We start from the raw sequence: 27,339 nt of genomic DNA on the forward strand, positions 1-27,339 counted from the left end.
AATATCTAACAAGTAATCTAACAATTTCACAACTACCTTATACACAGAAGTGTAAAGGAATGAATAAGAATATGTACATAAAAAAATATATGGATGAACGATAGCCGAACAGCATAGGCAAGATGCAGTAGATGGTCTAAAGTACAGTACATACCCTACATTACTCATCTCATATGTATGTAAACATTATTTAAAGTGCCTAGTGATACATTTATTACATACAATTTTTTATAATTAAAGTGGCTAGAGATTTAAGTGAGTATGTTGTCAACAGCCACTCAATGTTAGTGATGGCTGTTTAACAGTGTGATGGCCTTGAGATAGAAGCTGTTTTTCAGTCTCTCGGTCCCAGCTTTGATGCACCTGTACTGACCTCGCCTTCTGGATGATAGCGGGGTGCACAGGCAGTGGCTCAGGTGGTTGTTGTCCTTGATGATCTTTTTGGCCTCCCTGTGACATTGGGTGGTAGGTGTCCTGGAGGGCAGGTAGTTTGCCAACGGTGATGTGTTGTGCAGACCTCACTACCCTCTGGAGAGCCTTACGGTTGTGGGCGGAGCAGTTGCCGTACCAGGCGGTGATACAGCCCAACAGGATGCTCTCGATTGTGCATCTGTAAAAGTTTGAGTGTTTTTGGTGACAAACTGTGTTTCTTCAGCCTCCTGAGGTTGAAGAGGCGCTGCTGCGCCTTCTTCACCACGCTGTCTGTGTGGATGGACCATTTCAGTTTGTCCTAGATGTGTACGCCGAGGAACTTAAAACTTTACACCTTCTCCACTACTGTCCCGTCGATGTGGATGGGGGGTATTAAATGCTGAGCTGTAGTCGATGAACAACATTCTTACATAGGTATTCCTCTTGCCCAGATGGGTTAGGGCAGTGTGCAGTGTGATTGAGTTGTCTGTGGACCTATTGGGGCGGTAAGAAAATTGGAGTGGGTCAAGGGTGTAAGGCAGGGTGAAGGCGATATGGTCCTTTACTAGTCTCTCAAAGAACTTCATGATGACAGAAGTGAGTGCTACCGGGCGATAGTCATTTAGCTCAGTTACCTTAGCTTTCTTGGGAACAGGAACAATGGGGGCCCTCTTGAAGCATGTGGGAACAGCAGACTGGGATAAGGATTGATTAAATATGTCCATAAACACACCAGCCAGCTGGTCTGGACATGCTCTGAGGACGCGGCTAGGGATGCCGTCTGGGCCTGCATTCTTGCGAGGGTTAACATGTTTAAATGTTTTACTCACGTTGGCTGCAGTGAAGGTGAGCCTGCAGGTTTTCATATCGGTGGCACTTTAATTTATCTGGAACCAAGACGTCGTGGTCTGCGACGGGGCTGGTTTTCTTTTTGTAGTCCGTGATTGACTGTAGACCCTGCCACATACCTCTCGTGTCTGAGCCATTGAATTGCGACTACTTTGTCTCTATACTGAAGCTTAGCTTGTTTGATTGCCTTGTGGAGGGAATAGCTACACTGTTTTGTATTCAGTCATGTTTCCGGTCGCCTTTCCCGGATTAAAAGCAGTGGTTCGCGCTTTTAGTTTTGCACGACTGCTGCCATCAATCCAGGGTTTCTGGTTTGGGAAGGTTTTAATAGTCGCTGTGGGTACAACATCACCGATGCACTTGCTAATAAACTCGCTCACCGAATCAGCGTATTCATCAATGTTATTGTCCAACGCTATTCGGAACATATCCCAGTCCACGTGATCGAAGCAATTTTGAAGCGTGGAATCCAATTGGTCGGACCAGCGTTGAACAGACCTGAGCACGGGCGTTTCCTGTTATAGTCTATAGGCTGGGAGCAACAAAATGGAGTCGTGGTCAGATTCTCCAAAAGGAGGGCGAGGGAGGGCTTTGTATGCGTCACGGAAGTTAGAGTAACAATGATCCAGGATTTTTCCACCCGGGTCGCACATTCGATTTGCTGATAAAATTTATGGAGCCTTGTTTTCAAATTAGCTTTGTTAAAATTCCCAGCTACGATAAATGCAGCCTCAGGATATGTTTACATGTTTCCAGTTTACATAGAGTCCAATGAAGTTCTTTCAGGGCCGTCAATGTGTCTGCTTGGGGGGATATACACGACTGTGATTACAATCGAAGAGAATTCTCTTGGTAGATAATGCGGTCGGCATTTGATTGTAAGGAATTCTAGGTCAGGTGAACAAAAGGACTTGAGTTCCTGTATGTTGTTATGATCACACCACGTCTCGTTAATCATAAGTCATACACCCCGCCCTTCTTCTTACCAGAGGGATGTTTGTTTCTGTCGGTGCGATGTGTGACAAAACCAGGTGGCTGTACCGACAGGTATCTGAGTGAGCCATGTTTCTGTGAAACAAAGACCGTTACAATCTTTGATGTCTCTCTGGAAGGGAACCCTTGCTCGGATTTCGTCTACCTTGTTGTCAAGAGACAATTTCGTCTACCTTGTTGTCAAGGGACATTGGCGAATAGTATACTCGGGAGCGGTGCGCGATGTGCCCGTCTACGGAGCCTGACCTGAAGACTTCTCCGTCTGCCCCTTTGTTTTGGGTAGCCGGCTGGGATCCGATCCATTGTCCTGGGTGGTGGACCAAACAGAGGATCCGCTTCGGTAAAGTCGTATTCCTGGTCGTAATGTCGGTGAGTTGACATTGACCTTATATCCAATAGTTCCTCCTGGCTGTATGTAATAAAACTTCAGATTTCCTGGGGTAACAATGTAAGAAAAAAAAAAAGAAAAAAAAATACTGCATAGTATCCTAGGAACGAGGCGGTCATCTCTGTCGGCACCGGAATACGGGCATTTGACTAGATCTCCGAGGTGGTGGTCCGCAGTCGCCAGATGAAGAGACAGAGGTAGTAGGAAGAGGAGAATAAAAGATTCAGAAGGAGAGAATGCACCTGAAAGTTCAAGCAGCATGCTTGCCCATGGGCAAGTGCCAACGCCCAAGCATCCTGTCTACCAGCATTAGAGAAATGTGACGTCTACACATACTTTGGAGCAGGGCTTTAAATACATCTCCTTGAGGATCCCCTACCGTTCCATGTATTGGAGCTCCAGAGCTAGCACACCTGATTCAACTCGCTGATTTATTAAGTGCTTGATGATAGGGTTTTGACTAGATGGGACGCTGCTAATGTCAAGTGACTTTTCGTAGCAGGTTAGATAATGAGGTTAAAGTTGGGAAAAGGGTTAGCTAAAATGCAAAAGTTCTCAGATGTAACTCGCAAGTGTTGACGTCACTATGACATTAGCAGCATCCCTTCGGATGCGAAATGGCTAGCTAGTTAGCAGTGGTGCACGCCAGTAGCGTTTCAATCGGTGACGTCACTCGCTCTGAGACCTTGAAGTAGTGGTTCCCCTTGCTCTGCAAGGGCCGCGGCTTTTGTGGAGCGATGGGTAACGGTTGACGTGTGCAGAGCGTCCCTGGTTCGCGCCCAGGTCGGGGCAAGGGGACGAACATAGACATGTAGATTAATCAAGCGGGCAACATCATTGTGAAACGTCTGAGGGTCCCGGAGGAGATGTTTGAGAACCAGTTCGCTTGCACGTTTACAACGTTGCAGAACGGTTTGTACTGAACGACACGTTTCTCCAAAACGTTATTGTACGTACTTGAACAGGGTGACGTTATTAAAGGGAAGTGTCTATGCTGACAGTGTTCCAAGTCCAAAGAACGGTCAGCATCGCTTTGTTTCAATTGAAAAACGTACTGAACGCAGCCCTGTGCTTTGGAGTGCCTCATACAACAAAAACAGTCTATTCAGTCAGTTAAACTGTAAAGCGCGTCAAATGGCATTACGATTGTCATGAAAAAAAGACCGCATGCATCTATAGAGTCCAGTCCCTGTCAGCAGTGATTTTTCACAGCCTTCCAAAATAGGTGTGTATCTATCTATATATAAATAACAAAAGGCTGTGAAGTATTTGTAGTTAATCATATCGGTAATGTTAGTTCATCATATCAGAGCTCCGCCCACTGGTGAAGTTGAGCAGAGCATGCTGGGCGATCTCCAGCTCAGAGAAGATCAGCTCCAGAGTAGTCAAGTGAGAGAGAATTCCAGCCATCCTAGTGTTTTCCTACCAGTTAGCTGTGTGCATGCATCCTTGTTGATATGTAAGGACATCTTTCATATATATTTCCGGTGTTTATGTCTGAAGATGCACTCTGTGACTCTAATGTCATATGTATGGTTATGCTAATTAGTAGTTTATACTGCGCGCTAGTTAGGTCGTCTTATCATTTCGGACATTTAACCCTGTGTTTGTAATGTCCCCCAGCGTGTTGTATTATATTTTGATCTCAAATTAGTACAGTCACGTTGTATTGCGCAGTTTGGTCCTGTATAGCATTAAGTCATTATAGTAATATTATATCTAAGCAAATAGTTTATAAGAGATGTGAATTGGAGATTCTATTGTCATTCACTATTGTGTCTTTGTTTCTCTCTTTAATTGCAGACCACACACACACACTTTGGTTGAAGCAAGTTGCCCATCCACACTACGTACACTGTGCGGTGTAGTTCTGTGCCTGTGCATCTTCAGCGCTATTAAACCACCTCAACTGGAATCCTACCTGTCTGTTCTCTGTGCCCTTACCAGCACACGGAAGCGAACACATTTAGGAAAACCTAACCAAAAGAATATACAGACAGCCAAGTCCTCACTTACACATATACATATAGTACCAGTCAAACGTTTAGAAACACCTACTCATTCAAGAGTTTTTCTATAATATTTTTTCAATTTTCTACATAGAAAAGTAGTGAAGACATCAAAACTATGAAATAACACATATGGAATCATGTTGTAACCAAAGAAGGGTTAAACAAATCAAAATATATTTTAGATTTGAGATTTTTCAAAGTAGCCACGCTTTGCCTCGACGACAGCTTTGCACACTCTTGTGTGCTTCATGAGGTAGTCACCTGGAATACATTTCAATTAACAGGTGTGCCTTGTTAAAAGTTAATTTGTTGAATTTCTTTCCTTAATGCGTTTGAGCCAATAATTTGAGTTGTGACAAGATAGGGGTGGTATACAGAAGACCAAAAAACGAAGTCCATATTATGGCAAGAACAGCACAAATAAACAAAGAGAAACAACAGTCCATCATTACTTTAAGACATGAAGGTTAGTCAATCTGGAAAATTTGAAGAACTTTGAAAGTTTCTTCAAGTGCAGTCGCAAAAAACATCAAGCACTATGATGAAACTGGCTCTCATGAGGACCACCACAGGAAATGAAGACCCAGAGTTACCTCTGCTGCAGAGGATAAGTTCATTAAAGTTACCAGCCTCAGAAATGGGCAAATAACTGCACCTCAGATTACAGCCCAAATAAATGCTTCACAGATTTCAAGTAAGAGACCCATCACAACATCAACTGTACAGAGGAGACTGCGTGAATCAGGCCTTCATGGTCGAATTGCTGCAAAGAAACCACTACTAAAGGACACCAATGAGAAGAAGCCACTTGCTTGGGCCAAGAAACACGAGCAATGGACATTAGACCGATGGAAATATCATTTTGGTTTGTCCAAATTTGAGATTTTTGGTTCCAACCGCAGTGTCTTTGTGAGATGCAGAGTAGGTGAACGGATAAACTCTGCATGTGTGGTTCCCACCGTGAAGCATAGAGGAGATGGTGTGGGGGTGCTTTGCTGGTGACACTGTCAATGATTTTATTTAGAATTCAAGGCACACTTAACCAGCGTGGCTACCACAGCATTCTGTAGCGATACGCCATCCCATCTGGTTTGCTCTTAGTGAGACTATCATTTGTTTTTCAACAGGACAATGACCCAAAACCCACCTCCAGGCTGTGTAAGGGATATTTGACCAAGAAGAAGAGTGATGGTGCTGCATCAGATGACCTGGCCAGATGATTCCTCATGCAGCTGGTTGAGAGAATGCCAAGAGTGTGCAAAGCTGTCATCAAAGCAAAGGGTGGCTACTTTGAAGAATTTCAAATATAAAATATATTTTTATTTGGTTAACACTTTTTTTTGTTTACATGTGTTTCATAGTTTGTCTTCACTCTTATTCTACAATGTAGAAAATGGTAAAATAAAGAAAAACCCTGGAATGAGTAGGTGTGTCCAAACATAAATACATTTATACATGAACAAAAATACACTCTGAACAAAAATATAAACGCAAAAAAAGTGTAAAGTGTTGGTCCCACAAATGTTCCATATGCACAAAAAGCTGATCTCTCAAATGTTGTGTACAAGTTTGTTTTCATCCATGTTAGTGAGCATTTGTCCTTTGACAAGATAATCCATCCACCTGACCGGTTTGACACATGAAGAAGCTGATTAAACAGCATGATCATTACACAGGTGCACCTTGTGCTGGGGACAAAAGGCCACTTTAAAATGTGAAGTTGTCACAACATAATGCCAAAGATGTCTTTAAGTTTTTAGGGAGCATGCAATTGGCATGCTGAGTGCAGGACTGTCAACCAGAGCTGTAGCCAGAGAATTCAATGTTCATTTCTCTACATAAGATGCCTCCAACGTTGTTTTAGAGAATTTGGCAGTATGTCTAACCGGCCTCAACAGCAGACCACGTGTAACCTCGCCAGACCAGGACCTCCACATCCGGCTTCTTCACCTGCGGAATCGTCTGAGACCAGTCACTCGGAATGCTGACGCAACTGTGGGTTTGCACAACCAAAAAATGTCTGCAGTTCGGCGTCGTAACCATCTTCAGTGGGCAAATTATCACCATCGTTGGCCACTGTGCTCTTCACGGATGAATCCCGGTTTCAACTGTACCCGGGAGATGGCAGACGGCGTCGTGTGGGCTAGCGGTTTGCTGATGTCAACATTGTGAACAGAGTGCCCCGTGGTGGTGGTGTGGGTATGGGCAGGCATAAGCTACAGACAACGAACACAATTGCACAAAGATACTGTTATGAGATTCTGAGGCCCATTGTTGTGCCATTCATCCACTGCCTTCACTTCATGCTTCAGCATGCACAGGCCCAATGTGGCAAGGATCTGTACGCAATTCCTGGAAGCTGAAAATGTTGCAGTTCTTCCATGGTCTGCATTCTTACCAGACATGTCACCCATTGAGCATGTTTCGGATGCTCCGGATTGACAGCATGTTTCAATTCCCACCAATATCAAAAATCTTTGCACAGCCATTGAAGAGTAGGACAACATTCCACAGGCCATAATCAACAGCCTGATAAACTATGTAAAGGAGATATGCATGAGACTTACAGTGGTCACACCAGATACCGACTGGTTTTCTGATCCCTGCCCATGCTGTACCTTTTTATTTAAGGGATTCATAACCAACAGATATACAGTACCTTTGGAAAGTATTCAGACCCCTTAACTTTCTACAAATTAATTAGGTTACACCCTTATAAAATTGATTAAATAGTTTATTTCCCCCTTAATCTAAACACAATACCCAATAATGACAAAGCAAAAACAGGTTAAGAAATGTTTTTTAAATAAACCAACACATTTAAATAAGTATTCAGACCCCTTTACTTTGTTGAAGCTCCTTTGGCAGTGATTACAGCCTCAGTCTTCTTGGGTATAACCCTACAAGCTTGGCACACCTGTATTTGGGGAGTGTCTCCCATTCTTCTCTGCAGATCCTCTCAAGCTCTGTCAGGTTGGATGGGGAGCATTGTTGCACAGATATTTTCAGGTCTCTTCAGAGATGTTCGATCGGGTTCAAGTCTTTGCCATTGAAGGACATTCAGAGACTTGTCCAGAAGCCACTCCTGTGTTGTCTGTGTGCTTTGGGTCGTTGTCCTGTTGGAAGGTGAAACTTTGCCCAAGAATGAGGTCCTGAGCGCTCTAGAGCAGGTTTTCATTAAGGATCTTTCTCTGTTCATCTTTGCCTCGATCCGGTCTAGTCCCTGCCACTGAAAAACATCCCCACAGCATGATGCTGCCACTATCATGCTTCACCGAAGGGATGGTGCCAGGTTTCCTCCAGATGTGATGCTTGGCATTCAGGCCAACAAGTTCAATCTTGGTTTCATTAGACTAGAGAATCTTGTTTGTCGTGGTCAGAGTCTTTAGGTGTCTTTTGTCAAACTCCATTCAGGCTGTCATGTGCCTTTTTACTGAGGAGTGGTTTCCGTCTGGCCACTACCATAAAGGCCTGATTGGTGGAGTGCTGCAGAGATGGTTGTCCTTCTGGAAGGTTCTCCCATCTCAGAGGAGCTCTGTCAGTGACCATCGGGTTCGCCCTTCTATTGCTCAGTTCGGCCAGGCGGACAGCTTCAAAACTTCCATTTAAGAATGGAGGCCACTGTGTTCTTGGGAACCTTCAATGCTTCCCCAGATCTGTGCCTTGACACATTCCTGTCTCGGAGCTCTACAGACAATTCCTTCAACCTCATAGCTTGGTTTTTGTTCTGACATGCAGTCAACTGTGGGACCTTATATAGACAGGTGTGTGCCTTTCCAAGTCATGTCTAATCAATTGAATTTACTTCAGGGGGACTCCAATCAAGTTGTACAAACAGCTCAAGGATGATAAATGGAAACAGGATGCACCACAGCTCAATTGGGTCTCATAGTAAAGGGTCTGAATACTTATTTACATAAAGGTATGTTTGTTTTGAATAAATGTGCAAACATTTCTAAACCTTTGTCATTACCCCATAATGTGTGTAGATTGTTTATTTAATCCATTTTAGAAGGCTAATGTAACTAAATTTGGGAAAAAGTCAAGGGGTCTGAATAATTTTCTGAAGGCACTATATAGCTGTATTCAGTCATATGAAATCCATAGATTAGTGCCCAATTAATTTTTCAATTGACTGATTTGCTTATGAACTGTAACTCAGTAAAAATATTTGAAATTGTTGCATATTCCATTTTTGTTCAGTGTACACATCTATTAATACATGCATTTTTTAAATATTTTTTTTACAAAGTGCTCAGTCACATACCTCAAATAAATTAAATGCCAACCAATATGTACAATACATCAACAACAAGTTTACATATTAACCTTATTTTACATCTGAATTTGATCTCCTTTGATAAATCCCCATAGCAAATCATTTTGCACCCCACCCTTTAATGGACAGGGCTTTCGCATTGGCTCCTCAGCATTCTAACCAATGGTAAGGGCCGGTTCTGCAGGGTGCGGGATGTGAAGATCAGGCATGGCTGATTGGCAGCTGTGTCATGGAATGGTATAAAAGAGGCTGGAACACCAGGGAGGAGGGAGAGTGCACTGTGAAGAACAAACATAATAACCCATTGGGTTATGAAATATTGTGATTCCAGATCTTTGCACTGAATTCTAAAGCAAAACTAATAAGATGTTACAAAGTAAGCTTAACCCACAAGCCATAAAAAAAGATGAACCTGTGATGTGCTGGTTTTGCTCACCATCCATGTAAGTGTGTAGTGCTGTAAGCACGGGTGTGTCTGTTGGTATGTAGGATGTGTAGTGTAGATCCTCCATAAGAGGCGGAGAAAGCCTGGACTGCTGTAGTGACGACATCGCTGCAGATGGCACATGGTGCTGAGGGCTTACATGCTTCTTATGACGAGCTCGACAGTTCTGGAACCAAACCTGTACATTCAATAGGGATGGGTTAAGCTTCATTTGTAACTTCAGGGACACCTAGAATTGTTTGACTAGACTAAATGTTAGAGAGCTCACCTGAATGACCCTGCGACTGAGGCCAGTCCTCTCTGCCAGCTTCTGGAGGGTCTGAGCGTCTGGGTTATTGTCCTGAGCAAACTGGGCCTGCATCACCTAACAGACAAGACACAGTGAATGTAAGATGGTCACACACAATTATATCATTCATATGCAAACATCCAGGATAGTCATTTCTGGAGTGACAGGAAAGTAATAAATGTTCACCTGTAGCTGGTCTGTGGTGAAGCTAGTACGAGCCCTCTTAGCTGGTTTGGGATGAGACCCTTCTTGCTCTGATGGTGGGGCTCCCTCTAAAGTAACACCTTTTCATGTAAACACATGACCACATAGGTCATCACATTGCATAGGAAAATGAGGAAGGCTAATCGATAAGGGAAAATCTAGAATCTCATATTTATCAATTGTTTCAAAATAATTAAATTGCTGCATCACTCATACATGTGTAGAAAAAACAGCTAGTGTACAATTAACACATTTTTAAAAGTGCAGGCCTTATTCTTTCTACACACCTTTTAATGTTGCTTACCACTTTCCATGGCCTGTTTCAGGTTGTCCAGCATGCAGTCGTAGTGGATTCGGCACAGCACCCTCTCCTCCACCAGGGCAAATTCGTCCCCCGTGGAGAGCTGGCGCTTGCAGGAGAAGCAGGCGAAGCAGGCCAGGTGGTAGGTGTTGCCCTTTGCTCTCCTCACCCAGTCTTTGGAGTGCATGTTCCTGCCACAGTGGGCACAGCGAGTTCCATACTTCCTGTGGAAAAGTTGGATTGCAAACAAACTACAGATCAAAACCACTAAAGGCAGGGTAGCCATTTACTTTTTGTGTCTTTTTTTAAACAATTTTAACCATTTTTATATCAACAAAATTATTTGATCATGAATCTATAAATAGAAGGTTGTCCCAAAAAATGCATTTAATTGTAAATTAAATCAATTGAAGGCTGTGGAGAAGTGCTACTATGAATGTTGTGGCTATAAATACTAAAGGGCCCAAGGTTAACAGAAATTTATCTTGACTTGTAGAACGTCTCATTAACATCATTAGATAACAATTGAATGTCATGTCAAAGTTGCAACTTCAGATGTAGCTTAAACTCAACTCCTCTCCGTTGACGTGAAGTACATCGTGGAGTTGAGTTTTACTTGGCTAATCGCGCTAGAGCCCTCCCTGTATGAAAGAGGCCACCCTTTTCACCTACCTGAAGTAGTCGAGTTTGCAGAAAACCACCTTGTCTTTGATGTAGCAACTGACATGTCTTCCTAGAGGAGTTTGGCACATGCTGCACGAGAGGCAGTTCACGTGCCAACACAAGTTGTTCACCTGAAATGTAGCCACAAAAGTCAAACAGATTTATTCGCCCGAAAGAGTAACCTGGTCTACAGTTTTAGCCACGAAAATTAGGCATGTATGAACACCATTCGATGTTAAAGTAACTATTTTGCTGTACTTAAAATGTAATTTTATTTACCAAATAGGCCTACAAACTTGTTCTTGTCACAGTTAAAAATGTGAACACTTTAGGGATCCTAAATGTACATACGCATTTTAGGCCTTGGTTGAATATCTAATATCTAAGCCGGTCATAGGTTCAGAAACTTACCTCGAGTAGGTATTTGTCAACTATCTCCAAACCACAACATGTACAACGGCTTTTCCCCAGAGAGGCAGATGCCATAGTCTGCGGTGTCAATGAAGACAAAGACGAAGATGGTGAATACGACTCATCTCCAAAAATGTAATCCGATGTGCCCTAGATATAAAAAACAGAAAAATAAATCATGATTGACATAACGCAAACTTTTCCATGCCTAAATTAAGAACAATTTCATGTGCCTAAATTTGACCCGGCCTACCTATGTCTGTGTTTTCCTCTACCATCGACTGTCCTGCTAGTACATTTGTCATCTAAACATTTGTCATCTAAAGTAGTTATGACTGACGTGGTTTTCCCACCTAGTTATCTTAAGATGAATGCACAAACTAAATCACTCTGGTTAAGAGTCTGCTTATTGACATGTAAAATAAAGGCACCCGTGAAGGCTTAGGCCTAATTTCCAATGGTAAGGTTTCACGCATAGGCCTACTATTAAAAATAGGCTACCGGTATACCCGTTTGATTCCTCATGCTACTTGTCGGCGTATTGACTGTACGTTTGTTTATTCCATGTGTAACTGTTTGCCTCACTGCTTTACTTTATTTTGGCCAGGTCTCAACTGGGCAATCTGGTTAAATACAAGGTTCAATTTAAAAAAGTATACTCAAAGAATCGGAAGATGCCCTTCCACATCCCTCCTTAAGCATAGTGACTAGTCAAAATATGCAATGGAATGGCCTTTAACTCCACTTCTGCTTGCTATGACAACCATGACGAAAAAAAATAGGACTAAGATGCCATCTTCAAGAACCCTTTAATATTTTTTTTTGTACACATGAACCAAAACTCTTGAAATGTTCAACCACTTGTCAACAAAATAACGTTCATGGTTCAACGCCTATCAATATCTGCTGTCAATCACATTAGTTCTCTGCAGAAGGGCAATTCTTGTCAAATGATCACATTCAGGACGAATGACTGAACAAAAAAGCCGAATGGCCAAATCAAACAGACAGATTTGTTTGGCAGTTATCGGCATGGCAGCTTTCTCCAAACCAAAGCGCAGGCAGTCATGCATTTTGATTAGCTTGTAACGCAACCTCCCTCAGGTAATGCACTGGTTTGTGCAGAGAAAACGAATGGGTGGGGATCTCAAATCTAAAATGATTAACTTGAAACAGTCGCCCGTCGGTTTGGAGTAGCCTAACATGTGTAAGATGTTTAAACAATAAATGGTAGGCCTAATAGCACCATATAAAATCGAAAAATTCGGTAAACAATGAATGCTCGATCATTTCTTCAAACTTTTAATATGGATATAGGCATACCGTGCTGTCGAAGGTCGAGTTAAGCCCATTTTCAATGTCATCCACCCCGGGGCAAGCCAACATTTGTTCGCTTTTCCAATACATTACGTTGTAGCCCTAAAACAAAACGCAAATCCAGCAGGATAATAGTCCCATATAGATTCCATCCAGTGTCAGAGGCAGCTGCACCAACCCCATGCTCTAGCGAAAGCAATCTTTGCATTAGTGAGGGTGGAACTTTTTCCTCTCCATTTCCCCTTTTGACTGTCTTGGCCGCACCTCTTTGACACATATGCCCGCCTTGCAGTGGATATGAGACGTTATACATGGGGAAAGTAGTTCAGTAAAACGTCAGAGGTGATACCACATCTCTCGATATAGCTTTTTATTTTATTTTCGTTATTTTTACATAGTACAACAATCCTCCGTGATAAGATGCTCTTACTTTCGTCTTATTTCACACGCTGCTGCTAAAGGTGAAAATAAACTAAAACAAATGTAACAGGTAATTTAGGCTTTGTTCATCTCTTACAATTTATATAGCCCAATGTTTGCAACCTTAGTTTCAGAAAAGAAAGAACTCGCATTGCGGCAATCAGTTCGTTTTTAATCCATCCCATTCGGACTCACCGATAGCATCTGGGCAAAGAGCAACTGACAGCAGCCCAATTGGGTTTATTGTCGCGTAGTTGAGTTCAGCATCTTTATTGCTGCCTGCAGCTGATGATGGTGACGGTAGTTCAATTAACGATGGGCCCTATAATTGCTAAATACAATTAGGTTTGTGAAACCCCTATAATTTTTAAATAATTTCGTGTATGCCCATGTTTTCTTTGTTTTGTCATGGTAAAACACGCGCAAATCTTTAGTAAAACCATATATAAAAGGCGTGGGGACCCTTTTCAATAGGAAAGCTTTCAGGTCGAAGCATCTGATTAAAAAAAGAGATGTGCAATCTTCAGCATTATAATAATTGTCACCATGCCTCTGTTATAAGTTGTTATGCAATGTTGGCTATGGCCCACTGCAGGAATGTATCGATTTTTTTGTACCAAGATTTTTCAGGAGGACTCGATTTTTTTCGTTTTCATAATACAAATACATGCTTGTTATAATGTTGAGGCGAATAATAGCCTGCATAATACAACTCAATCTGGTTTTAATGTTGAATTATCCCGTTTGAATTTTTTGTTGTTGATATTAATTATTTACTGTAGGCCTACGTTTCCCTAAATTGTGGTAGCCTGTGCAAACTTAGCATCCCTGTACGTTTGATTTGATCGCTCTTTGATTCGTTTTTGCAAAGTTATTGTTTTTCTTATAAGACAGTGAACTGACAGCTCTGACTTTGCTTTCGTGCGTCCCATGTGCGCTGACACACACACAGACACAGCGGATTTTTTATCATCACCAACAAACAAAAAATTTATGAATTTGTTTTGTAAATGTAACTATTCTTTCTTTCAAATAGGCTGTATTTATTTGTTAACAGCAACATATGCTTTCAGATAGTCCTAATGTAAACGTTCCAATATCTTTCAATTAATCCAAATTAGCCTATTATTATTATTATTTTTCACGTTGTTAAATGATAATTTGAGAAATTCGATTTGAACCAAATTTTGTCGAATGGGCAAGACATGTTTTTTTCGTCATGGGAATTTTTTTTGCCGAGACTAAACATTCGGTAGTCTATAGTTAACATGCATGTCTGATTGGATTAGATTCACCTAAACTATAATATGTTATTTCACAAGAGCAGACCGAACAATTTAAACCTCTCACTGGGCTACTACTGAAACCCACTGAATCGGATCAAATGAACGGTAGGCTTATTAAAATATGCAAGCATGATTCTTTTTTATTTCAAGTGTGTGATTGACAATATCATCCCCTTCATCTGCGTTTCTCCCTATGTGGACATTTCGCAGCAAAGCCACAAGCGTTCAAAATATCAATTTTCAGACGCAGGGGGAAAATGTTTTTGTTTCTTTGTAACATATACTTGTAAACCCCCTATGATTTAAGTCCTTCGTCAGGGAATTTAACCATGTAACAAACCTAATGGCCCATTTCAGAACTTTATTTCCTGGTCTGTAATCGCTGTTAATGTTATTCGTTAGTTAGTTAGTTAAACTGTATAGTCCATCACATGTATAACACCATTTTTTTTCAAATTGATTCCCTCATAATAGTGGATCACGTTTTCTATAACACTTTTCTCAAAGTCTTGGAGCTCCCTACAGTATATTACATGAGGACATTCACCTAATTTAATCATGTACAGACAAACAGAAAGACAGGTTTTCTAGAGTTTGTAAAGAGGAAGCTATTGTCTCGAAAAAATAAATGGATGTTTTGTCACGTACATCACCAAATAGGTGCAGAGAAATGTATTGTTTTAAAGGGTCTGCCACAGATGCACCCTGTACTGCATTTGCTAATTAGGGTTAAGTGCCTTGTTCAAGGGCACATCGACAGATTATTCAACGTGTCGGCTTGGGTAATCAACATTTTGGTTACTGGCGCAAGGCTCTAACTGCCTGCCGCCCTACTATTGTGATAGTTTGTTATGGGTCCATTGGAGAGATGAAGCAATGTATGCCTGACATCATTGCCAAAACTGTCATCTGGATTTTGTCACCTTGCTAAATTAGTGCTCTCTCTTACACAGACCATTGTGTACAAAGCTCAGATGAAGGTGTAAGGAGTCTAATCTTTTGGCTCGGTTATGATACACTATATATACAAAAGTATATGGATACCCCTTCAAATTAGTGGATTTGGCTATTTCAGCCAAACCTGTTAGTGACAGGTGTATAAAATCGAGCACACAGTCATGCAATCTCCATAGACAACCATTGGCAGTAGAATGGCCTTACCGAAGAGCTCAGTGACTTTCAATGTGGTACCGTCATAGGATGCCACCTTTCCAACAAGTCAGTTCGTCAAATTTCTGTCCTGCTAGACCTGACCCGGTCATCTGCAAGTGCTGTTATTGCGAAGTGGAAATGTCTAAGAGTAGCAACGGCTCAGCCACAAAGTGGTCGACCACACAAGCTCACAGACCGGAACGTCGAGTGCTGAAGCACGTAGCGTGTACAAATCATCTGTCCCCAGTTGCAATACTCACTATCGAGTTACAAACTGCTTCTGGAAGCAACGTCAGCACACTAAACTGGTCGTCGGGAGCTTCATGAAATGGGTTTCCATGGCCAAGCCACTGCACACAAGCCTAGAATCACCATACACAATCCCAAGGGTCAGCTGGAGTGGCGTAAAGCTTGCCGCTATTGGACTCTGGAGCAGTTAAAACGCGTTCTCTGGAGTGATGAATCACGCTTCAACATCTGGCAGTCGGCGGACTAATCTGGGTTTGGCGGATGCCAGGAGAACACTACCTACCCAAAAGCATAGTGGCAACTGTCAAGTTTGGAGGAGGAATAATGTTTTGGGGCTGTTTTTCATGGTTCGGGCTAGGCCCCTTAGTTCCAGTGAAGGGAAATCTTAACACTACAGCATACAATGACATTCTAGACAATTCTGTGCTACCAACTTTGTGGCAACAGTTCCTGTTCCAGCAGGACAATGCCCCTGTGCACAAAGCGAGGTTCATACAGAAATGGTTTGTCGATCGTTGTGGAAGAACTTGACTAGCCTGCACAAAGCCCTGACCTCAACCCCATCGAACACTTTTGGGATGAATTGGAACGTCGACTGCAAGCTAATTCTAATCGCCCAACATCAGTACCTGACCGCGCTAATGCACTTGTGGCTGAATGGAAGCAAGTCCCTGCAGCAATGTTCCAACATCTAGTGGGAAGCCTGTTATAGCAGCAACTCCACATTAATGCCCATGATTTTGGAATGAGATGTTCGACGAGCAGGTGTCCAAATACTTTTGGTATTGTAGTGTATAATTTCAGGTGGCATAATTTAGACATTGGTGGAATACTGTTGATTGACTTGACATCAGTGTGTGTTTGCCTCTCTGACACCAAACTCAATTACTCCCCACCTGTGCTGAAAAAATGGTTTCAAATAGAACTGCAGTGATCACCAAAGTGCACAGTGTTACTCTTTGCTACAGTACTTACTAAGTCGCTCTGTATAAGGGCACCTGCTAAATAAACTAAATGTACAAGGTACATAACTCCTGGGAAAGTCCTGTAGCACAGCTGAAGATTGAATCATTTTTGTTCCTTGGCTTCTCTCTGCCTCTCTTTTTTCACTCTACTATGGGTGAGTCACCAAGCACATATCATGTTGAGCTCTGGGTGGGTACAACCATAGAAATATATTTCATAAAATGGACAAAGCTCGTCAGTCCAGAGATTTCTGGGTGTTACCAAAATATGGATGCCAGTGTATCCACTCTGAAACGTTGACTTAAATTGGAGAGTCTGCTCCATTTTACTAATCCTAATTCTGTGTATTCGAAAGAGAGGGGAATTCTGATTCTGAATTCTGATGCTGCGCCACATTCTATAACGTTGTTGGGAAATGGGCCCAATCCAAGGGTGACTTGGTTCCTCCATTCTCTTGTGTTCATGGCGTTCTTTCGATTTCCCATCATAGTGAAACCCCCATCCTGTTACACACATACGTGGAGGAAGCAGAAGTCAGAGGAGGGACTAGCATTTAAACACAGTAGAAATGGTAACACTTACATCAACTGTTGAATGATAGACACTACAAAGTGAACTGATATGTGATCAAAGTGTAAAATAAATAGGAAATTGATCCTTTACTTAAGACTTAAGACTTAAGACTTCTGTTGCTATTTTTCCTCCTTCAAAACAGTCTGAAAACATTTCACATCCCCCTTTCCTCTTGTATTGCAATTGTTCTTCCAGTTACGTCTGTTGCAGGGCTCTCTCTATTGTGTTATTGGAGATATACTGGGTCCACAGATATTCCTGTGTGTAAGACAATACCCCTCAAATCATTGCATCTCATCATTAGCCATATAAGAATAACAAACATAAAGGAAGTTATGTCTTATGTGTTGATGGACAGGCACAGAACATTTACCTATGGCTATTGTTTTTTTATTCAATCATGAAGTTTTCATATATATATCAAAACTATGAAATAACACATGGATTCATGTAGTATCCAAACAAAGTGTTACACAAATCAAAGTATATTTATATTTGAGATTCCTTGAAGTAGACACCCTTTGCCTTGATGACAGCTTTGCACACTCTTGCCATTCTCTCAACCAGCTTCATGAGGTAGTCACCTGGAATGCATTTAAATTAACTGGTGTGCCTTGTTAAAAGTTAATTTGTGGAATTTCTTTCCTTAATGCGCTTGAGCTAATCAGTTGTGTTGTGACAAGGTAAGGGTGGTATAGATAGAAGATAGCCCTATTTAGTAAAATACCAAGTCCATATTATGGCAAGAACAGCTCAAATAAGCAAAGGGAAACAACAGTCCATCATTACTTTAAGACATAAAGGTCAGTCAATTCGTAAAACTTCAAGAACTTTTGAAAGTTTCTTCAAGGGCAGTTGCAAAAACCATCAAGTGCTATGATGAAACTGGCTCTCATGAGGACCGCCACAGGAAATTAAGACCCAGAGTTGCTGCAGAGGATCAGTTCATTAGAGTTACCAGCCTCAGAAATTGCAGCCACAATAAATCCTTTACAGAGTTCAAGTAACGGACTCATCTCAACATCAACTGTTCAATGGAGACTGCGTGAAACAGGCTTTCATGGTTGAATTGCTGCAAAGAAACCACTACAAAAGGACACCAATAAGAAGAAGATACTTGCTTGGGCCAGGAAACACGACCGGTGGAAATCTGTTTGAGTCCAAATTAATAGATTTTTGGCTCCAACCGCCATGTGAGATGCAAAGTACTTGAAAGGATGATCTCCGCTTGTGTGGTTCCCACCGTGAAGCATGGAGGAGGAGGTGTGGGGTTGCTTTGCTGGTGACACGGTCAGTGACTTATTTACAATTCAAGGCACACTTAACCAGCATGGCTACCATAGCATTCTGCAGCGATACGTCATCCCATCTGGTTTGTGCTTAGTCCCACTATAATTTGTTTTTCAACAGGACAATGATCCAATACACCTCCAGGCTGTGTAAGGGCTATTTGACCAAGAAGGAGAGTAATGGAGTGCTGATTCAGATGACCTGGCCTCCACAAGCACCCGACCACAACCCAGTTGAGATGGTTTGGGATTAGTTGAACCACAGAGTGAAGGAAAAGCAGCCAACAAGTGCTCAGCATATGTGGGAACTCCTTCAAGACTGTTGGAAAAGCATTCCATCAGAAGCTTCTAAAGCCATGACATACTTTTCTGGAATTTTCCAAGCTGTTTAAAGGCACAGTCAACTGACCCACTAGAATTGTGATACAGTGAATTTTAAGTGAAATAATATGTCTGTAAACAATTGTTGGAAAAATTACCTGTGTCATGCACAAAGTAAATGTCCTAACCGACTTGCCAAAACTATAGTTTGTAAACAAGAAATTAGTGGAGTGGTTGAATAATGAGTTTTAATGACTCCAACTTAAGTGTAAGTAAACTTCCGACTTCAACTGTATATATTAGGCGGGGCGTTGGATATTCCTGCAGTCAGTATGTCAATTGCACACTCCCTCAAAACTTGAGACATCTGTAGCATTTAGGTGCATTTAGTCTAATCTTTTGGCTAGGTTATGATACACTATCATATACAGAAGTATGTGGACACCCCTTCAAATTAGTGGATTCTGCTATTTCAGCCACACCCGTTGCTGACAGGTGTATAAAATTGAGCACACAGCCATGCAATCTCCATAGACAACCAATGGCAGTAGAATGGCCTTGCTGAAGAGAGGTTCATCCAAAAGATGGAGATTCAACAGGAGGCTATTTGCCATTTTTGACCAAATACACAAAATATAGAAAATGAAGGTGGAGTTGGGCAGGAGTCATATGATTCTGTAGGCCTGGGGGTAGAGCCCTCAGAGCGCCTGTCTTCCAGTAATGAGCTTTGGCAGGTTAACCTGAGGGGGCAGAGGGGGGCTGCAGAGGTCATGTTTCTGGGAGGAAGAGAAATCTCCATTGGCGTCAAGGCGTATGTTTCAGGTCTCACTCACTATTATTACATCTCAATGCTGAGCCCAGCATTTTTCATGTGAAGATTTAGGTGTTTTTAGACATGTGATTAAAAGACATGAAGACAACTTATGAAATAGGCTTGTGTCTTGTGTTGGCAAATGTAATCTTTGATGATAGGTTTGAAACAATGTTACACCGGGATGAAAATATAAACATTACATGTCATGTTGATGTTTGGCTTGGCGTGGCTGGTCAGACTGGCAGGAACATGCATTTCTCCTGATTTGTTGCATGTCAGGGCCTGGGTCTGGAGGATGCTGTTGTGGTCGTAGGAAATGGAGCCGATGACAGAGACACTATCACTCTGGCCTCAGGAAACAGAAAATACCTCATCACTCCCACGTGGAAGTCCAACACAAAACACACCGTGCCCTCAGTGCCCGCTCCTCTGGGTCTGCCAACCGTGCCCAGACCTCCCGTCTCTGAACTGGTGTTGGTTTTGTTGCTTAAGAGGAGTGTCCTGCTAAACCATTACTGACCTCCTGAACAATTAGTGGCTGTCATATGGCTCAGTTGTTTGGAACATAGTGCTGCTAAAAAACAAGCTTGTTTTAATTGCACACATGCTTAACTGAATGAACAACAGAGACAAAAAGCAACAATTAACATTTCTTGAAATAGTTTGGGGAATGGCCTCATCTCTGAGGGATGATCCTCAGAGCCATATGCTTTGATGGCAGGTAGCCCTATGTGGGGCATCTGGCACCGACCACTGGACTTAAGGAGTTCCATTGACTTAGCTAGTGGTGGTGAGGAGGTGGCGGGTTGTCGGTAACCTTTGCTGTAACACAGCAAGTAAGAGAACATGGGTAAGTTTGACAGAAATAAATACATACCAAGATTTATGCCCATTGGTTGAGAGAAACAATGGTGATAATTTCAAGAGTAAGCCCGTAGGTTGAACAGCAAGTGTGAAGAATGTGCATTATTATGCCGTGCTCATAGCTGAATGACATTCTGCATGTGGAAAATCGAAAAGGGAGAAATGACGCTCTGATGATGTTGATGACAATGTTTGTAAACACTAACGTATACATTCCCACTATGCAAATTGTGCACAGAGGAAGCAATGTGAATTGTATTGTGCTTACTGAAAAAAGTAAAGTGAGCTTTCCATTCAGACAAATCTTACTGATTGAACCTATGTTATCAACTATATTGAACAGAAATATAAACACAACATGCAACAACTTCATATAAGGAAATCAGTCAATAGAAAAAAATTAATTGGGCCATAATCTATGGATTTCACATGACTGGGCAGGGGCGTAGCCATGGGTGGGCCTGGTAGGGCGTAGGCCCACCCATTTGAGAGCCAGGCCCACTCACTGTGTAGCCAGGCCCAGCCAATTAAAATGAGTTTTTCCCTACAAAAAGGCTTTATTACAGACAGAAATACTCCTCAGTTTCATCAGCTGTCCGGGTGGCTGGTCTCAGACGATCCCACAGGTGAAGAAGCCGTATTTGGAGGTCCTGGGCTGACGTGGTTACATGTGGTCTGCGGTTGTGAGGCCAGTTGGACATACTGCCAAATTCTCTAAAACGACGTTGGTGGTGACTTATGGTAGAAATATTAAAATGAAATTTTCTGGCAACAGCTATGGTGGACATTCCTGCAGTCAGCATGCAAATTGCACACTCCCTCAACTTAAGACGTCTGTGTTGTGACAAAACTGCACATTTTAAAGTGGCCTTTTACTGTCCCAAGCACAAGGTGCACCTGTGTAATGATCATGCTGTTTAATCAGCTTCTTGATATGCTACACCTGTCAGGTGGATAGATTATCTTGGCAAAGGAGAAATGTTCCCTAACATGTATGTAAACAAATTTGTGGCCAAAATTTGAATGAAATAAGATTTTTGTGTGTATGGAAAAATGTGGGTATCTTTTATTTCAGCTGATTAAACATGGGACCAACACTTTACATGTTGTGTTTAAATTTTTGTTCAGTATACATACAGTACCAGTCAACATTTTGGATACACCTACACATTCAAGTGTTTTCCTTTATTTGCACTATTTTCCACATTGTAGAATAATAGCGAAGACATCAAAACTATGAAATAACATATAGAATCATGTAGTAACCAAAAAAGTGTGAAAGAAATCAAAATATATTTGAGATTTGAGATTCTTCAAAGTAGCCACACTTTGCCTTGATGACAGCTTTACACACTCTTGGCATTCTCTCAACCAGCTTCATGAGGTAGTCGCCTGGAATGCATTTCAATTAACAGGTGTGCTTTGTTAAAAGTTCATTTCTGGAATTTCATTCCTTAATGCATTTAAGCCAATCTGTTGTGTTGTGACGAGGTAGGGGTGGTATACAGAAGATAGCACTATTTGGTAAAATACTAAGTCCATATTTTGGCAAGAACAGCTCAAATAAGCAAAGAGAAATGACAGTCCATCATTACTTTAAGACATGAAGGTCAGTCAATCCTGAAACTTTGAATGTTTCTTCAAGGGCAGTCGCAAAAACCATCAAGCGCTATGATGAAACTGGCTCTCATGAGGTCCGTCACAGGAAAGGAAGACTAAGAGTTACCTAGAGTTCATTAGAGTTACCAGCCTCAGAAATTGCTTCCCAAATAAATTCTTCACAGAGTTAAGAAGCAGACACATCTCAACATCTACTCTTCAAAAGAGACTGTGTGAATCAGGCCTTCATGGTCAAATTTCTTCAAAGGAACCACTACTAAAGGACACCATTAAGAAGAAAAGACTTGCTTGGGCCAAAAAACACGAGCAATAGACATTAGTCCGGTGGAAATCTGTCCTTTGGTCTGATGAGTCCAAATTCGAGATTTTTGGTTCCAACCATTGTGTCTTTGTGAGATGATCTCTGCATGTGTGGCTCCCACAGGGAAGCACGGAGGAGGTGTGATGATGTGGGGATGCTTTGCTGGTGACACTGTCAGTTATTTATTTAGAATTCAAGGCACACTTAACCAGCATGTCTACCACAGCATTATGCAGCGATACGCCATCCCATCTGGTTTGCACTTACTCCCAGTATCATTTGTTTTTCAACAGGACAATGACCCAACACACCTCCTTCAAGACTGTTGGAAAAGCATTCTAGATGAAGCTGGTTGAGAGAATGCCACGAATGTGCAAAGCTGTCATCAAGGCAAATGGTGGTACATTATGGCTCTGTGAAGCATTGCACTTTGTGCTGTAGAATCAACCCCCTACCTTAATGACATCAACACAAGACTCATCACACATTCTTTCCATTGGAGTGCCCCTCCATGGTCACATGTTGCTGACAAAACATAGAGAGTCACTTTCAGAGGGATGTTTGGAGATCAATAATGAACGAACAAGGGGATCAAGAAACCTGTCCAGCCCGCCTCCCTCTCTGCACCCCCGTCGGCCATCTTGGGGCCACACCGGATCCCTCCAGACAGGAAGATGTCGTCAAGACATTCAGCTTTGAACTCTGCCCCTCCTCCCTGCGTCCCAGATGAGCCTGCACCGCTACAGCGTTGGTCACACCCCTCTGGTTCCATTCTATACCTCCTTACGCCCCCTTACTCACTCCTCTGGTTCCATTCTATACCTCCTTACGCCCCCTTACTCACCCCTCTGGTTCCATTCTATACCTGCTTACGCCCCCTTACTCACCTCTCAACAGCAACCCCCCCATGGACACTACACATCCACTATACCCCCCACTTTATACCCACAGACCAATGGCTGGTTTGGCTGGGCTACAGCCCCCGGCTTTATACCCACAGAGCAATGGCTGGTTTGGCTGGGCTACAGCCCCCCGGCTTTATATCCACAGAGCAACGGCTGGTTTGGCTTGGCTACGACGCCCCACTTTATACCCACAGAGCAACGGCTGGTTAGGCTGGGCTACAGCCCCCCACTTTATACCCACAGAGCAATGGCTGGGCTACAGAGCTGAGCTACAGAGCCCCGGTATGAAAAGGCCTGGATGTAAGTAGAGCGCTTAGGGCCCAACCTGCTTTCATCTGGCCAGGGCTTAGTCACCGAGGCTGGGGAACGTGAGCCAGGGAAAGCCCCTCTGGGGCAGCCGCACGCACTGCTCAATTACACTTGTGCTGGAACATGGTACCGTTTTAAATGAGTTTGTGAGTTTATTTTTACAGGGACAATGCACATTGATCAACGTTTCAGTAAAAGTGCCGGTATTAGCTAGCCGGCTAATTTTCAACTGCAGTCCCTGGGCAGGTATGGAAGAGACAAGTTTTGAGGCTTTGGATATTCGTATACACAGAGGAAAGGGTTGGAAATAAAACTGCTTGTATGTCCTCAAACAGACATCTTAGTTAGAGTAAGTATGACTGACAATTTTTTTCATGTAGTGAAGTTGATGATGCTTGCCATGAGTAGTTTACCTTCAATCTGTATCGCCAAAGTTCAGCATTATAGCATGATTGAAATTCAGAATTGTGATTGAGCCGACATGTGCATTGTTAGCGGAGACAATGCAGTCTCCGCTAACGCAGGAACAGTGTCTTTACATTTTTATCACGCTGTAGCGCAGATCTTCAGCGCTACGGATTGAATCAATCTTTTCTGATGCCTTCATTTCGCTCCTCATTTTCAAGTGTGGTGTTTCACAGGGATCGATTCTTGGAGCTCTTATTTTATTTCTAGTTTATATGAATGATCTATCAATGTATTATTTTTTACAAATTATGCTTGCTGATGATGACACAAGGTAGGCTAAGGAGTCTGCATCTCTCACTACACAGACTGTTCTTACGGTATGTCTCTTAATTTTGCATTGTGATCAACAGTCTGTTTTGTGAACCCACATCCATCTCCCTGCCATGAGTAGTGGTGGTGGGGGGTCTGAAAAAAGAGGAAATGTTACTTTATTTTGTACTGTAGTGCACACACACACACGCACACGCACACACACACACACACACAGCCTAGCTGCCCTCATCTGGGAGTGATTTGTTTTCCACTGCACCCATGGCCTTTAGTCATTGTGCGTCTGCCATTCTCAGAGAGAGAGAGGGTGCGTCTGCCATTCGCAGAGAGAGAGGGTGCGCCTGCCATTCGCAGAGAGAGAGGGTGCGTCTGCCATTCGCAGAGAGAGAGGGTGCGTCTGCCATTCTCAGAGAGAGGGGGTGCCATTCTCGTCTGCCATTCTCAGAGAGAGAGGGTGCGTCTGCCATTCTTCTCAGAGAGAGAGAGAGAGGGTGCGTCTGCCATTCTCAGAGAGAGAGAGGGTGCGTCTGCCATTTGCAGAGAGAGAGAGGGTGCGTCTGCCATTCTGCAGAGAGAGAGAGAGGGTGCGGTGCGTCTGCCATTCTCAGAGAGAGAGAGGGTGCGTCTGCCATTCTCAGAGAAAGAGCCATTCTCAGAGAGTGCGTCTGAGAGAGGGTGCGTCTGCCATTCTCAGAGAGAGAGAGAGAGGGTGCGTCTGCCATTCGCAGAGAGAGAGAGGGTGCGTCTGCCATTCTCAGAGAGAGAGAGAGAGAGAGGAGAGAGGGTGCGTCTGCCATTCTCAGAGGGTGCGTCTGCCATTCTCAGAGAGAGAGGGTGCGTCTGCCATTCTCAGAGAGAGAGGGTGCGTCTGCCATTCTTCTGCCATTCTCAGAGAGAGAGAGAGAGGGTGCCATTCTCGTCTGCCATTCTCAGAGAGAGAGAGGGGGTCTGCGTCTGCCATTCTCAGAGAGAGAGGGTGCGTCTGCCATTCTCAGAGAGAGAGGGGGTGCGTCTGCCATTCGCAGAGAGAGAGAGAGAGAGAGGGTGCATCTGCCATTCTCAGAGAGAGAGAGGGTGCGTCTGCCATTCTCAGAGAGAGAGGGTGCGTCTGCCATTCTCAGAGAGAGAGAGGGTCTGCCATTCTCGTCTGCCATTCTCAGAGAGAGAGAGGGGGTGCGTCTGCCATTCGCAGAGAGAAAGAGGGTGCGTCTGCCATTCGCAGAGAGAGAGAGAGAGAGAGAGAGGGTGCGTCTGCCATTCGCAGAGAGAGAGAGAGAGAGGGTGCCATTCTCGTCTGCCATTCTCAGAGAGAGAGGGTGCGTCTGCCATTCTCAGAGAGAGAGAGGGTGCGTCTGCCATTCTCAGAGAGAGAGAGAGGGTGCGTCTGCCATTCTCAGAGAGAGAGAGAGGGTGCGTCTGCCATTCTCAGAGAGAGAGAGGGTGCGTCTGCCATTCTCTGAGAGATAGAGAGTGCGTCTGCCATTCTCAGAGAGAGAGAGGGTGCGTCTGCCATTCTCTGAGAGAGAGAGAGAGGGTGCGTCTGCCATTCTCAGAGAGAGAGAGGGTGCGTCTGCCATTCTCAGAGAGAGAGAGAGGGTGCGTCTGCCATTCTCAGAGAGAGAGAGGGTGCGTCTGCCATTCTCTGAGAGATAGAGAGTGCGTCTGCCATTCTCAGAGAGAGAGGGGGTGCGTCTGCCATTCGCAGAGAGAGAGAGGGTGCGTCTGCCATTCGCAGAGAGAGAGAGGGTGCGTCTGCCAGAGCAGCCATTCTCAGAGAGAGGGTGCGTCTGCCATTCGCAGAGAGAGAGAGGGTGCGTCTGCCATTCGCAGAGAGAGAGAGGGTGCGTCTGCCATTCTCAGAGAGAGAGAGAGGGTGCGTCTGCCATTCTCAGAGAGAGAGAGGGTGCGTCTGCCATTCTCAGAGAGAGAGAGGGTGCGTCTGCCATTCTCAGAGAGAGAGAGAGAGAGAGGGTGCGTCTGCCATTCTCAGAGAGAGAGAGGGTGCGTCTGCCATTCTCAGAGAGAGAGAGCGTGCGTCTGCCATTCTCAGAGAGAGAGAGCGTGCGTCTGCCATTCGCAGAGAGAGAGAGAGAGAGGGTGCGTCTGCCATTCGCAGAGAGAGAGAGGTGCGTCTGCCATTCGCAGAGAGAGAGGGTGCGTCTGCCATTCTCAGAGAGAGAGAGGGTGCGTCTGCCATTCTCAGAGAGAGAGAGAGGGTGCGTCTGCCATTCTCAGAGAGAGAGAGGGTGCATCTGCCATTCAGAGAGAGAGAGAGAGGGTGCGTCTGCCATTCTCAGAGAGAGAGAGGGTGCGTCTCCCATTCTCAGAGAGAGAGAGGGTGCGTCTGCCATTCTCAGAGAGAGAGAGAGGGTGCGTCTGCCATTCTCAGAGAGAGAGGGGGTGCGTCTGCCATTCTCAGAGAGAGAGAGGGTGCATCTGCCATTCTCAGAGAGAGAGAGAGGGTGCGTCTGCCATTCTCAGAGAGAGAGAGGGTGCGTCTGCCATTCTCAGAGAGAGAGAGAGGGTGCGTCTGCCATTCTCAGAGAGAGAGAGGGTGGTGCGTCTCCCATTCTCAGAGAGAGAGAGAGGGTGTCGTCTGCCATTCTCAGAGAGAGAGAGAGGGTGCGTCTGCCATTCTCAGAGAGAGAGGGGGTGCGTCTGCCATTTCGCAGAGAGAGAGAGGGGGTGCGTCTGCCATTTCGCAGAGAGAGAGAGGGGGTGCGTCTGCCATTCTCAGAGAGAGAGGGGTGCGTCTGCCATTTGCAGAGAGAGAGAGGGGGTGCGTCTGCCATTCGCAGAGAGAGAGAGGGTGCGTCTGCCATTCTCAGAGAGAGAGGGGGTGCGTCTGCCATTTGCAGAGAGAGAGAGGGTCGAGCTGATCTACACTGAACAAAAATCTAAATGTAACATTCAACATGTATTTTTTTACTGATTTACATTTCATATAAGGAAATCAGTCAATTTATATAA

General features: G+C 43.7%; 1 protein-coding gene across 1 annotated transcript; it reads right to left on the reverse strand.

Annotated features, from left to right (window-relative positions):
- Window positions 1–8,919: 8,919 nt before the first annotated feature.
- On the reverse strand, window positions 8,920–12,825 carry LOC112227032 (LIM/homeobox protein Lhx8). The gene is made up of 8 exons (XM_024391811.2): window positions 12,569–12,825; window positions 11,246–11,395; window positions 10,844–10,965; window positions 10,175–10,395; window positions 9,853–9,950; window positions 9,646–9,741; window positions 9,369–9,555; window positions 8,920–9,210 (listed from the first exon to the last, which is right to left on the reverse strand). Exons 1-8 carry the CDS (start codon window positions 12,650–12,652, stop codon window positions 9,134–9,136), a joined length of 1,035 nt encoding a protein of 344 aa, XP_024247579.1. The 5' UTR covers window positions 12,653–12,825; the 3' UTR covers window positions 8,920–9,133.
- Window positions 12,826–27,339: the final 14,514 nt, after the last annotated feature.

Source organism: Oncorhynchus tshawytscha, linkage group LG28 (genome assembly GCF_018296145.1).
Source record: "Oncorhynchus tshawytscha isolate Ot180627B linkage group LG28, Otsh_v2.0, whole genome shotgun sequence".
Lineage (NCBI taxonomy): Eukaryota > Metazoa > Chordata > Actinopteri > Salmoniformes > Salmonidae > Oncorhynchus > Oncorhynchus tshawytscha.

Bases quoted from the DNA above. Each gene is read 5' to 3' on its own strand.
- LOC112227032 (XM_024391811.2), bottom strand. From the start codon at position 12,652: ATGTATTGGAAAAGCGAACAAATGTTGGCTTGCCCCGGGGTGGATGAC. The intron at 11,396-12,568 runs GTATGCCTATAT...TTTTATATCTAG, and splicing joins ACTCGACCTTCGACAGCACG to GGCACATCGGATTACATTTT. The intron at 10,396-10,843 runs GTAGGTGAAAAG...ACTTTTCCACAG, and splicing joins TGCAAACTCGACTACTTCAG to GAAGTATGGAACTCGCTGTG.